Source organism: Calypte anna, chromosome 4B, assembly GCF_003957555.1.
Source record: "Calypte anna isolate BGI_N300 chromosome 4B, bCalAnn1_v1.p, whole genome shotgun sequence".
NCBI lineage: Eukaryota > Metazoa > Chordata > Aves > Apodiformes > Trochilidae > Calypte > Calypte anna.
In genome coordinates, this window is record NC_044249.1 from 17,870,459 (window position 1) to 17,886,186 (window position 15,728).

Below are 15,728 nucleotides of genomic sequence, written 5' to 3' on the forward strand. Positions count from 1 at the left end.
TCCCACTGAAAAAACCGAACCCAAATTCAAAGAAGAGCAGGACCCGGTTGAATTTATTTAGACTAAAGGAAGTCTTTGCAATACACGCAAGGCACAGTCAAGCCCCAAAATAAATGGCATGCAGTAGGGCAGAGTGACTCTTAGGAGCACTTACAGGTTACTCTGTGGAGGCAAAATAATTCCTCAAAAATGCAAAATAATCTTCTCAAAAATGCAAAACCTACTGAGGCACGGCAAGGCAGCACAAGGTGCAGACAACATACATGGCCCTACTTCAATAGGGCATAAAGTATTTTCCTAGGGGGAAATTTCACACCAATTAGGAAGGGAAGCTCTGCTGATGCTCAAGAGGCAGCTGATATCCAAGGCAGGATGAGGACCCCAAGCTTTCTGCAAATCCAGACCTTTGGATCATCTCACATGGTGCATCCAAACCCAGTGCTGTCTTCTCAGCACCGTGGCTGAGGGCTGAGGCCTTTCCTGCTGCATCCTCCATGCTGGGCACTTGACTGCAGTGTTTGCCCATGCAAATCTCTCCATCAGCACCACTAGAAATTTGCCTCTATAGGCAAGAGCTTTAAAGGGCAGAAAAAGCCACCCCTTCTGCAATAAGTGGCACTAAGCTCTTGACTGTGTGATACCACACTACTGAGCAGGATCACAAAGGGTGGAAGGCACCAGTGGAGAGTGTTATCCTTAGTGTGGAAGACTGTGCTGGATGGGGAATGCAGATCTGCTTCTTCTAATCCACTAACCCTCTCCCCAAGGGTCAGCAATACAGCTGCCATTTGAAAAAGTGCTATAGCACAGTATCTTATGGCCAGCTTAGAGGAGAACCATGCAAAACCAGTATTCAGCTCCAACTTTGATGCTGGTTCCAGTATTGCTGTCATGGCATGTGTTAGGAGTGTCCCCTCACTGCAGCACCAACACAGGGAACAGAGAAGGACCAGGGGCTCACAAGTGAACCCTGCTCCCTGCCATGCTCCTAATGCTGCTGAAATGGGGAGTAGCTTGGTACCTACACTGCTGCAACAAGCAGGATCCCATAGGCATGAGATATATGTAGCCCTTAGTACCTCCTAAGAAAACATTCACTTACTGACTTCTTAAAATAAAGGTCTTGCACTTCTTGTATAAAGGCTTTTTAGGCTTGTTTTTTTTTTTAATGAAATCGCTCAATAAACTACAGGCATTAAGAACTCCTGCCCAAATCATCTTATATCCCAATAGAGCCCTCAGTGCTCATATTTAAGTCTCCCTGAAGCTGAGGGGATGCACACAAAGACCTGAATTTCACTTTCAGGGACTTCATAAATTTTTGTTAACTTCAACTGAAACCTCCTGCTGAAAAAAAAAAGAAAAAAATAGCTCTGGGTTGCTTTCTTATGACCTCTACAGGAAGTCCATTGTGAGGGATGGTCTTCCTGTAGAGGCTGTAACATGGATTTCCTACTGCAGCGTTTGAGAAAGCACCGGAGTGTGCTATGAGGAGTTGGTAAACTCCACGTGAGTAGGAAGCTCTCCCTCTTCTACTCCCTCCTCTTCCTCCCCTTCCTCATAGTTACCCAGTGGGCAGGGATGGAGCCACTGATCCAAGTAATTAAGGAAAAAAAGGGACTTTTTGGAGCAGCATGATTTGGTGAAGGAGAGGAGGAGCTTTCATGCTTGGCTTAATCAGGGCCCCATCTCCCAGCCCTACGGCTGAGCAAACAGGGAACTGTTTGGTTTGTTGGGGATTCAAACAAAGCAGCAGAAAAACCACTGCAGGTCAACCCAGAGCAAATAACCTTCAGAAATGTTCAGAGGAAAGCAAAGCCTAAAGCACTGTTTTGTTTCAGGTTAAAAGAAGTGTTTCACTTTCAGACAGAGCAGGTGGTTTGCTGAAGGACCCTTTTGTGAAACAGGCTTGAGAAGGAAGCAATTTCAAACCTAAAAACTGGCATGTTTCAGATTTTCAGGGTGTTTTTACCAGCAAACCAGTGAAACTCAAGTGAACAGCAAAGAACTGGAGCTTTGCTGATTCTGCCTTCTCTAAAGTTTGGGTGCTAAGGGGTTGGGCGACTCCTTGGAGTGCAGCAGAAGGAAGGGGTGAGCTCCTGCACACTCTTTTGGCACCCAACCCAAAAGAGGTTGGGTCCTTCTGCAGCTGCATCTACAAATGAAGTGTTTCACCTCCATTTCATATCTTCTCCTCCCAAGCATCCTGAGGCCAAAGTTCATTTGTATAGGCTCACGAATCATGTTTTGATTTGCAAAATTTTTTTCTAAAGAGGTTTGTGCTTAAAAAACATATGCAACCTCCCCCCTCCCAGACCCTCTCCCTCCCCCCTGAAATAAAAAAAAAATGTAAAGTGAAATGGATTTCCCTGTGAGCAGAGAACTTTGCCACTGAAGGTGTCAGGGGGTCCATGAGATATGATCTGGGCACTGCAGACCCTCACAGTCAGAACATAAGCAGTGGAAAAGGCCAGTTGCTGATGGAAAGGTTGGGACCAGCAGAACCTGAGATGATGTTAGCAGATTACACATGGCTACTGTGGAAGGACATACAGATAAATGACCTCCAGGTTAGAAGAAGTACAAGTTGGTCACATACTACAATGAGCATATTTTGAGTATGGCATCTATAGAACCTGAAAAAAAACCACTTTTATTTTCTTTGATCAAAAATACGTATAGAAATGCCTGTTTCAAGGAAAATATCATACATTTTTTTTTTCTTGTTTAACAAAATAAATTAAATATACATGACTTCTGTTTAAACTCTATATAGAATTACAAAGGTTTTATATTTGCAACTGGATTCATTTCCAGTCCATATAGTTATTTAATATGGTCCTTATTTATTTTCTCTTCTTACTGTTGTTTGAACTGCAATGAAGTTGTAGCATTTCCAAAATGTTATCTGAGGGGAGGGGACCACCACACACAACCTAGGTGAATATTTCTCAAATGCATTTTTTCCTACAAGATTATTATTTCATTCTCTGTTTCTTACTTTTTTTTTTCTAATATTTTTGTGTATTTTGCATTGATGTAGAAAATCCAGTAGCTTGTCACTGTGAGCCATCAGAGAAGGACAGCATATTTTACTTCTTCATCATCAGCAGTTCAATTATTATTATTATTAATTATTATTATTTCTTAAATATAAATATAAAGTTGTTCTGTACAATGTTCCTCTTTCCTTCTCTCCTTTTTCCTGGCAGTGACACTGAGTCCTAGGACCAGGGAGCAGAGCACTTGCAGTCAGATCTGAAGAACCCTCTGTGGGAAATGCATCCAACTTGCAGAAATGGACCAAAGCAGCTCAGTTGGAATTTCAGACCAAATGGTGGTGAATGAGGAGCACCCAGAATTTTGCATGGTGAAAAGAAATTAATTTTTTCTGTTATTTTTTTCCCTTGGAAGAGGTGAGTTGGTTATGTCTTCTAGTGCTTTGGCACTAAACCTCGGGTACTTAAGAGCTCAAGTCACTCAGAGGGAACAGGTTCTCCTGAATGTTCCTGAGTGGGCCAGGTTTGGGGACTTCCCTCCAAAATAAGAGATTTGCAGCAGGCACAGGAACAGCAATGCCCATCTGTAAAAGCACCACGACTGCCTCTTGCTCTTCATGCTCCTTTTAGCAACCCAAGGAAGGAGGTGGTGGTTCATGTCCCTGTGTCCTGTCTCACTTGTTGCCACTTAAATAGTATCCAGGAAGGCTCTGCTGATGGGGGTGGCTGCTTCTCTGCTGAGATTTGGAGTTCCTTCATTATTCCTTGGCTACATCCTGATTGCAATAATTAAAAAAAAAAAAATCTCTTTTCTCTCTCTGTCTTTCTCTATTATATATATTTATATAGATAGATATAGATATATACACATATATATATACACACATACACACACGCATATACAATTATATATATATGTATATATATATATTTAAAATTATATATATAATCTTTTCTGTCTGCTTTGCCTGTTGCTGGCAGTGTGAGCTGACTTGGAGCAGTCTCTTCTGAGGTACCAGGAGGAAAAGCTCGAAGGAGCCACAGGGCCACCCTCTCAGCACTGGTACTGAATGTGCTGGTGCTGATGGACTTTGCCTTCCACGTGGGAGTGGGTGTGGGTGTGGATGTCCGTGTACATCTTTGGGTACATTTTGGATGCCATGGCTGGGGCCAGAGCAGGCCCTTGGGACAGTAGATGCTGCTGCTGGGCGACGTATTCCTCGTAGTTTATGGAGGAGATGCAGTCTTTGTCGGGGACTTGGGAGACACAAATCCTGTCCCGGGGCTGTGGTCGGTGCACGGGGGCAGCAGCTGGTGGGGAACAAGGTTTCTTCTTGGTCTGGCAAAGCCACAAGAGGATTGTCCCAAAGATGAAGACAGCTCCTGCAGGGATTCCTATGATGACGGGCCAGGGAAGGCTGCTGGCTGAGGAAGGGGGCACAGGTGCACTGGGAGGCTTGGGATCTGGACATCAGGGGGAGAAGGGAGACAGAAAGAGTTAATTAAATGCAGGCAAAGTGAATTCAAAACAGATGTCACACTTGGGCTGGCTTTTGTACAGCCTGTCTGGCAACTCTGCCAGACCAAGTAACAAGGGAGAAATCAAGCCAGCACACGATGTTTGGTAACTGCTTTGATTTTCAGGGCTCCTGGAAGGACGAGCAACTAATTTTCTCTGGCTTAGGGGTTGGGAGGGGAATCTTTGGGGACTTTTTAAACATTTTGATCCAAGTTTTAATGCATGCACACCAGCCAGCCCACAAGTGTTTCCTGACACACTCACTCTGTAATGGAGTGGCCTTCACTGCCCAGATTGGAGGACACAACATGGGATGTGTCAGCAATACCTCCACGTCAGCAGCCCAGGAAGAAGAGTTGGGTTGTGCACAGCAATGACACGTTGCCCACTTGCCTCTGTCAGGTGTAGCTGTGTCTGCATGGGCTTCAGACTCCTTAGCATCCTATCTAGCCATTCAGCAATGTTCTGCTGTGGGAGGCAGTGTGAATGGGATGTTTTGGAGGTATTGTCTTGAGTTTATTATGTGACTGGGAGAAAAGCTGAAGGATAGCAAAAATGCTGGTGAGCTGTTGCCCACTCCTTGGTAGCCAAGCCATAGAGAACTAAAAGTTTGCATGGCATTAAAATATGTCCAGCTCTCTATGCTGAACGGGCTCTGACTCCACCAGCCTCTTTGGACCTGCTGTTGGCTTTCCAAGGCCAGAAAACACAGCTACTGAAGGAGGTAAGATGCTTCAGAAAACATCTTTCACACCTACCTCCTGCCTCCTCACTCTCTGCTCTTGGCAGCCAGTACATCCCTGGGTAGCTACTCCATGTTCTCCATCTAATCTCTTGATTTATAGACCCAAAAGGAGTCCTGGGGTAGGATCCTAGCTACCAAAATCCCCATCTAGATAGCTACCAGCTGGGATTTCCAAAGCTGAAATTTCCAAAGCCCAGAAAACCACGTAGGCACAGAATTCAGCTTGTAGGGAGACACTTGAGAAACTTTGAAAACCACAGGCTGTCCAAATCACCCAATATGTTATCTTCAATCATGTATCACTTAACTGTCCAATCAACATCTTTAAGACACCAATGTCTTTTTCTCTCCTTGATAAATAATCCTATGGCTTGTTTGAAATGTTAAATATATACCAGTGGTCTCTTTGAAGTCAGAAGGACCTATACTGTTGACCTCAATAGACAAAACTTTGATTCAACAGCACTGGCAATTACAGAATAATTTAGGATGGAAGAGAAATCTGCAGGTCATCTGGTCTAGCCCCCTGCTCAAAGCTAGACAGACTCAGACTACTGACCCATCAGCTGACCACAAAAACAAGTCTTCATGTTGGCTGAGCTGAAACAAAAGTGTTTTGCTATTCATCCAAGCTGTTCTTCAGAGCTGCCTATATCAAATCTGGTGGATTTACAAGGAAAATGGTGTTTTTCTAACTCATGGCCTCGCAACCACATCTTTGTCTCTGAGGGCAAGCTGGATTCTCCTTCTCCTTGACTGCCAATAACAACAGGCCTGCAGGCTCTGGTTTTGCTATGAGGCCTCATTACAGTCCCATTTAAATCAATGGAAAGTCTCTCACTGATTGCAGTGGGAGCTGGATCAGTCTCCCATAGTGCAGAAACTCCCAGAGGCTTTGAGTTACCTCTCACCCATGCAGACATTTCCCTGGGTTTGACAGCCTTTCTAGTTGGAGTTTAGTCCTAAATCTAAGACATTAGATTTAGTCCTAAATTTAAGACATTCAGAAAAAGATACCATTCTCTTACTTAACAACCTGTTTTCAGTGACTCCCTATGGCTGCAGAGATGCAAAGCTTTGTTGGTCAGTCAGCAGAAGAATCCATGCTGCCCTAGCTACAGGAGTCATGAGTATTTTCCTCACTACCTACACAGAAAACCAGTCCTAGCAGCCAGAAAGAGATAATAATCTCTGTTTTTCACTGGTGTCTTGTCTGGAGACATCCCATTAGACCTGACAGCTAAAATGTTCTGGTACTGACTCCAGCTCCTGCACTCTCTTTGCTGTGTTGGCCTTGTGGTGGTGAACCGAAGAAAAAGCTGTAAAATTGGGTTTTGTCATAAGACTGGTAGATCTGAAGATAGATTTGGATGGCAAGATGAGGCAGATAGAAATGTCCTTTTCAATAAAAAACATTTATCAAGGCAGAACTGCACAGTCAGGAGACAAAGGAGTCAATGACAAAATGAGGATGGTGTGCCTCAAAAGCACTCCATACAGCCTCAGCTGGACATGGCCACCAGCTCTGAAGCCTGGAGAGAAAGAGGCAGCTGTGAGTTTGGTACAAGGGTCCCCAGGGGTTCACTAGGTAAGAATTTAACTAATCAAGCATTCTCTTTACCACACTTGTTCTTTTCCTTTCCTTGTGACCGGGACAGTTTTTATTCTTTTCTCATTTTATGGGCCTGTATCTTTGTTTCCTTTTACCAGTAAAAGCAATATAAATAAGATCAAGAGAAAGGAGAAATGTAAGGGAACAGGGCTGCAAACTGTGCTGCTATTCAGTTTGCCTCTCATGTCCTCCACCCTATCACCAAAGTGCCCTAATGCCTGCAACTGCAGTATTCTTCCCCAGCTCTTCTTCCAGACAGAAGCAGATCATTCACTTTATTCCACCTCACTGGAATCATTCCACATGGAGGGAGAAAAGGAATCATCATCAAGAGGCTTTCAGCTGAGGCTGGTTTAAATCAGGGTTGATTTCACCCCTCACTCATTCTTATCAGAACTGGGTTAGCCTAAACCAGCACAGCATCACAGGGGGCTATGGAGCCCAATGGGCATCAGTAGCCATGTTAATAAATACCATGATGCTATTGGGTCAGATAGGGGCAAAAAGAGCAATAACTCACCTGGCAGGACTGTGAGAAAAGCACTGCGAAAGCTGTAGCCCATGGTGTTTGCTCCTAGGCAGATGTACATCCCTGCATCCTCTTCCTTGGCCCGAGTAATCATCAGTTTGTTCAGGTAGGAACCATCAGGACGAGACCAGACCTCCCCCGTGGGCAGCACAACAAACTTCTGTCCTCCAACATCAATGGTTGAGTTGTACTTGCTCTCTGTGCCATATTCCACCCTTTTTAGCCACTGGATGACGGGTTTGACGTCGCTGCGGACCTTGCACTGGAAGGATGTGGTCCCACCATAGTCCACTGTGGTGTTGACAGGATGTGTCCCTGTCAGGATAGGTTTGGACCTCGTCCTCTCTGCACAAAAAAACAACAGGGAGCTCCATGAAAAAAAAGTTGTTTGCCAATCTCATTAACTTGTGATTGCAGATACATATGAAAAAAGGCTTAGGAGAGGTGTAAAATAATTATCTGGTCCAACTCCCTGCCCCAAGGCAGGCTCTCCAGATAACTCCTCCATTGTCTGAGGTTAAGCAAATCTTTTCTCATGCTGAGCCTCAATCTTCCTGTTTCTAATGAGGAATTTACTTACTCTGTCTGCTTCAGACTTGGAGAAAAAGTACTCATATTTTGGAAGATTTTTCTTCATCCCTCTCCTGTATACTGTACAACCCTCCTAACTGCTAGGTAAACAAGGTCCTAAGCATCTCCTACAGAAGCTTTTATGCCTCTGCTGTGTTTCTGCTCTCTGAGATAACTCATGAAACATTTATATTTGGGTATTTGCAGTGGTATTACTTGGTACCACACGTCAGACCTGGTCTGTGTGCTCTTTGGCAAATATAAGTCCAGTCTGAACCGCTGACTTTCCCCATTCCCTTGCTTTACACTGCAGCTATGAGATGATAATGGGGACCATCCTTCCTTCTACTCCTACTTATCCCTGTGTCTCAGGGACCATATGCCAGAATAATGGGATATTAATGGTACATCTTCATCTACAGGGTCAGAGCTGGCACTGATCTTTCTTGAGTCTTGACCAGAAAAGAAATAACCTGAGATGAGTCGAAGTCCAAAACTCATATCAGGATTAAATTTGTCCATAGTACAGGTCTGAACACAACTGAAGTGGATTATTTCACTGTAAATGTTTCAATGTAAATGACCCTAACACTATCTTATCAATGTTTATAAATACCTGAAGGGAAGGTGTAAAGAAGACAAAGCCAGGCTTTTTTCACTGGTGCTCAGTGACAGGGCCAGAGGAAGCACAAACTGAAACACAGAAGGATCCTTCTAAACATCAGGAAACACTTTTTTTATGTGTGGGTGATCAAGCACTGGCACAGGTTGCCCAAAGAGCTTGTGGATTCTCCATCCTTGATGATATTGAAAAATCACCTGAACATGGTTCTGGACAAGTGGACACAGGTCACCCTGCTTGAGTAGGGGAGTTGGACCAGATGACCTCCAGAGGTACCTTCCAGCCTGGATTACTCTGTGATTCTGTGTTGCTGTGTCTCTTCCCACTGTTATCTGGGTGGACCCAATTTACAGGTGAATATGACAGAGCCCACAGATTCTCAGACACAACCTTGGTATTTTAATCTACCAGTACATATCTATTGAGAGTCCACACTAGAACCTCTGTGGCTACCCTCAGTTCAGGGACAGTGAGGGATGGGTAAAAGACACTTTTTAAATCCTTTTACTATTTGCAAATGTTCCCTAGGAAGAGACAAAACAGGATGTGAAAAGGCCCCTTCTCTCATGTACTAATGGCAGCTGTGGAGATTGTCTCATCTTTGGTCTCGAGTCCTTCAGGAAAGATCTGTTATCTCTTGCTGGGCCTGTTAGCTGCCAGGGACCAAGCTGGGGACCAAACTCAGTTGGAAGTCATCCCATGCCATGTCATCCACTGCTGGGGGAACTGGGAAACCACAGGCACTACTCAAAGAACTTCAGTTCATCCTCACCTCCCTGCTTTTATTTCTTTCTTCATCTACTACATTTTATTTCATTCTTCATCTACTCATCCCTACATTCACTATGGAGCAAATTTTTGTGGAGGAAGAGCTAAGAGGGACTTTGCTTTTCTAGCCAATAACAAAATATTTTCTTTCTCATGAATTTTTTTGGGTCAAGTCTCAGCTGATGAAAGAAACAAGATGGTAGGAAAGAAAATTAAACTCAATAGGTTCACAAGACCACCCTTTGCAGCACGATCATAAGCCTTGCGTTGTGTCAACACCACAAAACGTCAAAGGAAAAATATATCCCTCATTCTGAGGAATGTTTAGATATTATTTTTTTTTAGTGCTAGCATCAGAGAAATCAGTCAAAGTTTCCAGACAAGGAGGTACTGCAAACCTATATCCTAGGCATGGAGATAAATTAAGGTATCACAGTGGGTGGTAACTGCTGGCAATCATCAACTGCATTTAACTGCACACCCTGTTAAATTGAGCACATAACAAAACAGCTCCCACCAGCACTGGCTTTGGGGTGTGAGGAAGGAACAATGGACCCTCTTTTAAAAACACAGGATACTTTCAATAATGAGGGCTCTAAAGATGTGCTTGGGAAACAAAAATACCATAGTGGTCTCTATAGGCTTTGCCTTGGGACTAAGAGCAGGAATCACAGCTGGGGAGACTGAGTCTAAGATAAGCAGGACTTTGGAGTGGAGGCTCAGGAGAAAAAAAAAAGGAGGAAATTGAATAAAACCTGAAATGCTCCAAAGAATTATGTTAAAAATAGAAAGATGTCTGAAAAGTGCTTAATGCCCTTATCTCCTTGAGTCTGGTTCCAGCTTTGGTTACTGTTTTCACTCCTAGCCAGCAAAAGCTAATGAAAACAAAGGTTACATACATCTTTAAGTTGATAAAGACCAAGATAAACAGGAACACAGAAAGGGGTTTGTTCCTGGTGCTGTCTGGTTTTGATGAAGTGAAAATGCCACAGCTGCCATTAGGATGGGGCTTGATTCATTTCCCTGCCTCTGCTCCTGGTTTTAGTGTAAACACATGTTTTTACTGTCTCCACACAGCTGCATCTTTATCAATCCCAGATGTCCAGCAGGTTTGTGCCTTTGGAGCCCAATGGAGCTCCCCACATGTGATTTTAATTCCTGCAATTCTAGAGAAAGGACTTATCAGAGAACAGATCTTTACCTTTAAGAACAATCTTTCACACTGGGATAAACTTTCTCATGTTAAAATGTATGCACAGACAAACAACATGCTTTCCATGTGGCTGGAAACAGCCCTCTGTGCCCCTGTTCCTCATTAATGAAGGTTATTCAATCTTCTCTCCACTCTGCTCATCTTCTCCACTTTCCTGAGCTGGCTGCTCAGTAATCATTTCCATGACAACTTCTGATGATGTCATGGACAAAGCCCAATGATTTAAGAAGAAGAGCTCTTCTCTGGTCGACTTAGGTAGGATTTGAGCATAATTATCTTTAGTAATAATAGGGGAAACAGGAGATTAGAGGCCAAGAATCAGAGTAGCTAAATAGTAAGAAGATCAATTTAATCTACCCCAGCACAATGCAGGGTAATCCCCCACAGCTCATCTTCTAAGGGCTGAACCTTTAAACCTATGTAGGCATCTAAAGATACAAGACAGGACTCTAGTGGGATTTATTTTTTTTTTTTAGTATCTCATTTGTACCCACCTGAACCTTCAGATGTCCAAATGTTTTTTAAAAGCTGATCCTAAAGCCTTGTCTCACTTTAGTCATAAGGTTTCTACTAATTGCCTTGGGAGAATTCTCTAATGAAGTGGGCCTCCTATTACAGCTATCTAGATTAAGTTTTCAGTTATTGGTTTCAACCTATTACTACTCTGATAGAGCAATCTGGGCCATCCTCAATATTTCCACTGCTCTTCTCTTGTACAAGAAAGGGCTTTCTTAGTTTGTTCTCAGTTTGTCCTTGAATTGAACTGGGAAATGGTGAACTTTCACCATGCAGGTGCTCTCAGAGATGACTGTTTCCCAAGTATCACTCCTCATTTTGGGTTTGAAAGGACCTAGAGGATTGGCTAGTTCCAACCACCCTGCTGCTTGACCAGGCTGCTCAAATTCCCATCCAACTTGGTCTTGAGCACTTCTGTGGATTGGTTGAGTACTTCAGGGTGATTGGAACTAGATGATCTTTAAGGACTCTTCCAACCCAAACCATTCTATGAGCTTCAATAATGTTTTTTCTGCTGTTTTTAAAATTCCCCATTTCCATGTCCAGCTATCAGCCCTGCACACTTGCCACCACACTCTCATCACTCAGACAGTTCTCTTTGCAAAGTTCCCCCCCAGCTTTTCCACCCCAGCAGCTTCACTTACGGATTACTTCAACTTTGTACGTTGCGTTGATTTCCCCAACTTTGTTAAAGACTCGGCAGGTGTATTTCCCACTGTCCTCTGGCTTGAGGTTCTTCAAGTTCAGCGTCCACTTCTTCTTCTTGTTCTCCCCAATCTCTTGGGGTGTCAGGGGCTTATTGTCCTTCAGCCACGTGATGTCAGGCCGGGGGTTCCCACTGGCCACGCATTTCAGGCGGATGGAGCTGCCAACAGGACGGGCGATCACTCTTCGTCTCATCTTGGCAGGTTGGGTGAAACGGGGTCGGGCTGCAAAAGGTGTGAAAAATTGACTGTGGTGAGCAAAAGGTGTGCAAAGAAAGATACTGCTGTCAGCTGTGATGGACAAACTAGTTTGAGAGACACCCGGCAGCCCCACTGGTACCAGTATCACTGTCTCTCGTATCTGCTCGAACTGGTTTCCTTAGAAAGAGGCAGTAGGCAGCTCAAGGCATCTCAGTGGTTATTGGACTGCTATGGACACAGCATTAGTCATCAGCATAACACAACACTGGTAGTTCTCAGTGTCTATAAGGCAATTGAATCAGATCATCTCATAAAATAATACCCAAACCACTCTACTGTAGCTGAAAGCAAAATGCGGCCCCATAATCACATTAAAATTGTTACCCCATTCTGTGCCACAACTGCAAGCCCCTAGCCAAGACCTAAGAAAAATCTCAGGCTCCTTGACAAGCTGATGAAGCTTAATGCTCTGAAGATGTTTTGCTCCTTAGTTCTCACTGCCTTTAATAGAACTTAAGAAGAGTCAACACCTTTTCAATGACGAGCAAAGTTTTAGGATTGCACCAGATTTTTGCACATTGATCTGAACTGAAATGTATGCAATTCATCCAGCAGTAATTTATGAAGCATTCATGTTGAAAAGCCCAAAGAAGAAAACAAAATAAATGGAAAGATCCAATAAAAAACATGGAGTTTGTTACTGGGAGATACTTCATGCCAGTCTGTCCCCAGAATGGGGGAAGCTGAAGGAATAGGTGCTGGTACACATTCATGGAATAAAGTAGGTACCTTGTCCCAGAATGAAGATCACCAATATTTCTAATGGCAGTGACAAGAAGAATAGATATGCAAGGTCCCAACCTGACAAAATCTGAAGCTTATACTATCAACTGCACCTAACTTTAGTTCAGATTAAGTCAGAATTCCAGAGGCAAAAGAGGTGGCACCTTTACACCCTAATAGCTATGCTGACAATGCAAAGAGCCTTCTTGTAAAGTTGTTACTTGGTCTAACAAATCAATAGAGTAGAAAAGATCTTTGCAAAAACTTATAAGACAGCTGAAACAATAGATCCTGATCTGTTGCAAGGCTAGAGCTTGTCTAATAGTATCCCTGTAATGAAGAATTCTAATTACAGGTATTTCAGTTACTTTAATCCAATGCCAGTCCCAAGGCACTTCTAACTGCAGTCTCCTGCTGAGATCAACACCACTTCCGACTCCCACTTGGCACTCTCCTCCTACACCCAAAATCCTCCTGGCCAAATTCACCTCTCTTTTTATTTTGGTCAGTTTCTCCTCCAAGTGCATTCAGCATCTTCACAACAGGTTTCTCTCCCTGCTTTTGAACCCTGTTCCTTGCTTACCATAACCTTACTCTTCAGCCCAAAAAGGCAGTCATCCAACATTTTGCACTCCCTGGTAAATTCTCCCTGATCCTATTTCTTGGGAAATAAGAGAAATAGGTAATAAGTGGTCTACTGGGTTGAATTATGCCCATCACCATTGACCTATACCACCGGCAACTGAAGAGCCACATCCTCAGTCGCATATAACAAAACCAAGGAACCTAAGAAGGTTGAGCTTTGGGTATCAATAAGATTGCCACAGGGCAGCTCAGTGGGACTCCCTATGTCCTCCTCAAACCAGGACACCCTACTACAGAGCAGGCCTGTTGCCCAGGGCTGAAGGCCAGAAGACTCTGGGATAGAGGAGCTTTGCCCTGTGGAGAAGGCTAGTCTGAAGCTTCCTCTCTCCAACCACTGGGGAGCTACAGCTATTTGCCCTCTTAGGTCTGTGAACACATCCCTTAGTTCTCACCTCCCTGCAGCCTTGCCCAGCATCCCTCCCTCTTGGAAGAAGACACCCTTTGGCATACCCCTCTCTTCAGAGTCCTTTTCCATCGGGAAAACCATCTGTCACAGCAGGCTTCCCTTGCCCCCTTGGCTGTCATTTTGGGTCTCAGCCATTTCATGCTATTTCAAACTCTTGCTCAGAAATGCTTTACTCTCTGCACAGAGGCTTTCATGTGTAATCTAATGAACGGGAGCAACTCTGGCACTGAAAGTCCTTGCCATGACAGCTGAGCAGCAAGTGTGACATCCTGACCCCTTGCACAGGTTCTGGTGTGTAGATTGCTGGGTATTCTCTTGGGAGGCTGCTGCAAGAGAAGGCACCCTCCCAGAAAAACCAATCTCCCCCAGAGAGACAATTAACCCTGTCAGATCTGAATGTTGTGGGTAATGACCTGCTGAAGCTTGTCTGAGCCCTGGGAGAGGTGCTGTCACTGTGGGAATCACCTGAGTGTCCACAAAGAGCGTGGAGAGATAAAGACCCAGCCGTGAAATGGGTTTAAACCTTTATTATCCTTTAATATGGAAGTAATTTACTCTGAGACCAGGAACTGAAGGTCCAGGTAGGGGTAGAACCTCACCAGATGGGATTCTTGGGTTGAGACTAACCTGTCAAAGAGCAGTTGGAAGCAGAACACTCACACCAAGCATGCAGAGTAAATAGTCACAAGTGACCTTAAGCTCTCACTTTCCCTTACCTCTTCCCTGCTTACACAGCAATATTTCAGAAGGACTTGGTGATGTCCCTGCTCAGTAAGGGCACTGCAAGACAGAAAGTCTTTTTCATCCCCCAAAAAGCAGGCCTGTAAAGCTTCTGGTTTTCCTCCCACTGTGACTCCCACGAATCTGTCTGGAGTTTTGCATTCACTCCTCATACATTGTTGCCCAGATACATACCAAACTACAGGTAAAGCTAAACTTCTTTGGCTCTTTCTGTCTTTCTTTCTTCTTCTGTTTAAAGAAGGTTAAGTGATTATGTGGTCTCAAAAGCTACTCCAGGCTGTATGCAATATGCTGAAACCAGATCCCATTTACACAGTCCTGAATGTCTCCTTGACAAAAGCCTGAATTGGAAAAGTTTAGAAAAGCCAGTTAACAAAAAAGGAGAGAGAGACACACACATAAGAGAAAAAAAGAGACCCAGCAAGCACAAAGGAGAAAGAGGGAAAAGCAGCAGTGTGAGAGGCATAAAAAGTCTCTTTTCAGTTGGTGCTAGTAAATGTCTGTCCCCAAATCTGTACCATTTACAGAAGGTTTTGCTTGTTAGAGTGCCAGTGAAGGCCACAACAAAGTGCCTCTGTGTTATTTATATTTCACATGCTTGTTCTCCTCCACATCATTTGGCATTTGCTTCATAAACATGAACTGCACATTTGTACAGGATAAATTATGCCACACACAAGAGGAAGGCAGAACACAAGCGGATGGGGGAAAAGAGACAGTGTTGTGTATGGGTTCCTTGCTGAAATGCTGTTTACCACGAAGATTTGTTCAGGCTAATGAAAACTAAATGAAAGAGAAGGCTGTTGGCACAAAGGCCTGGGAAGGAAGGAATTCAGCATCCTCCTCTCCCTGGGGGACACAAGGAGGTGCAAGGATCAGTTGCAAGGGCTCCTGTCAGATGTTGCTCACACAAAGTGAGGTGGTCAGCAAAAACATGAAGTCTGCTGTGACCTGCCACAGTTACCTCCACACAGAGATGGGCACTATTTCTTCAATCTTTTATGATATTTGCACAAAAAAAGTGTCATGATACAACTAAGTGCTGAAATACTTTGGAGTCTTTTAGAGAAGAGCTCAGTCAGTTATGTAAAGAAGTGGGTGGGGGTGTCTTGTCTTCCCCACCAGCAGCTCCCTGCTCTTGATGAGGGCAGGACC

At 44.0% G+C, this 15,728-nt stretch overlaps 1 protein-coding gene across 4 annotated transcripts in view; it reads right to left on the reverse strand.

Moving 5' to 3' along the window:
* Positions 1-2,619: 2,619 nt before the first annotated feature.
* The window catches only part of FGFRL1 (fibroblast growth factor receptor like 1), a 172,966-nt gene continuing 159,857 nt past the window's right edge, over positions 2,620-15,728 (reverse strand). For 3 of the 4 annotated variants that reach the window (XM_030450386.1, XM_030450384.1, XM_030450388.1), the window contains exons 5-7: positions 11,738-12,022; positions 7,396-7,749; positions 3,933-4,463 (exon numbers count right to left, since the gene is read on the reverse strand). In XM_030450386.1, coding sequence (XP_030306246.1) covers positions 4,054-4,463; positions 7,396-7,749; positions 11,738-12,022 — 1,049 coding nt within the window. In that variant the 3' untranslated portion in view covers positions 3,933-4,053. Of the gene's footprint in view, positions 4,464-7,395; positions 7,750-11,737; positions 12,023-15,728 lie in introns of all 4 variants that reach the window. The other variant, XM_030450387.1, reaches the window with a different exon arrangement.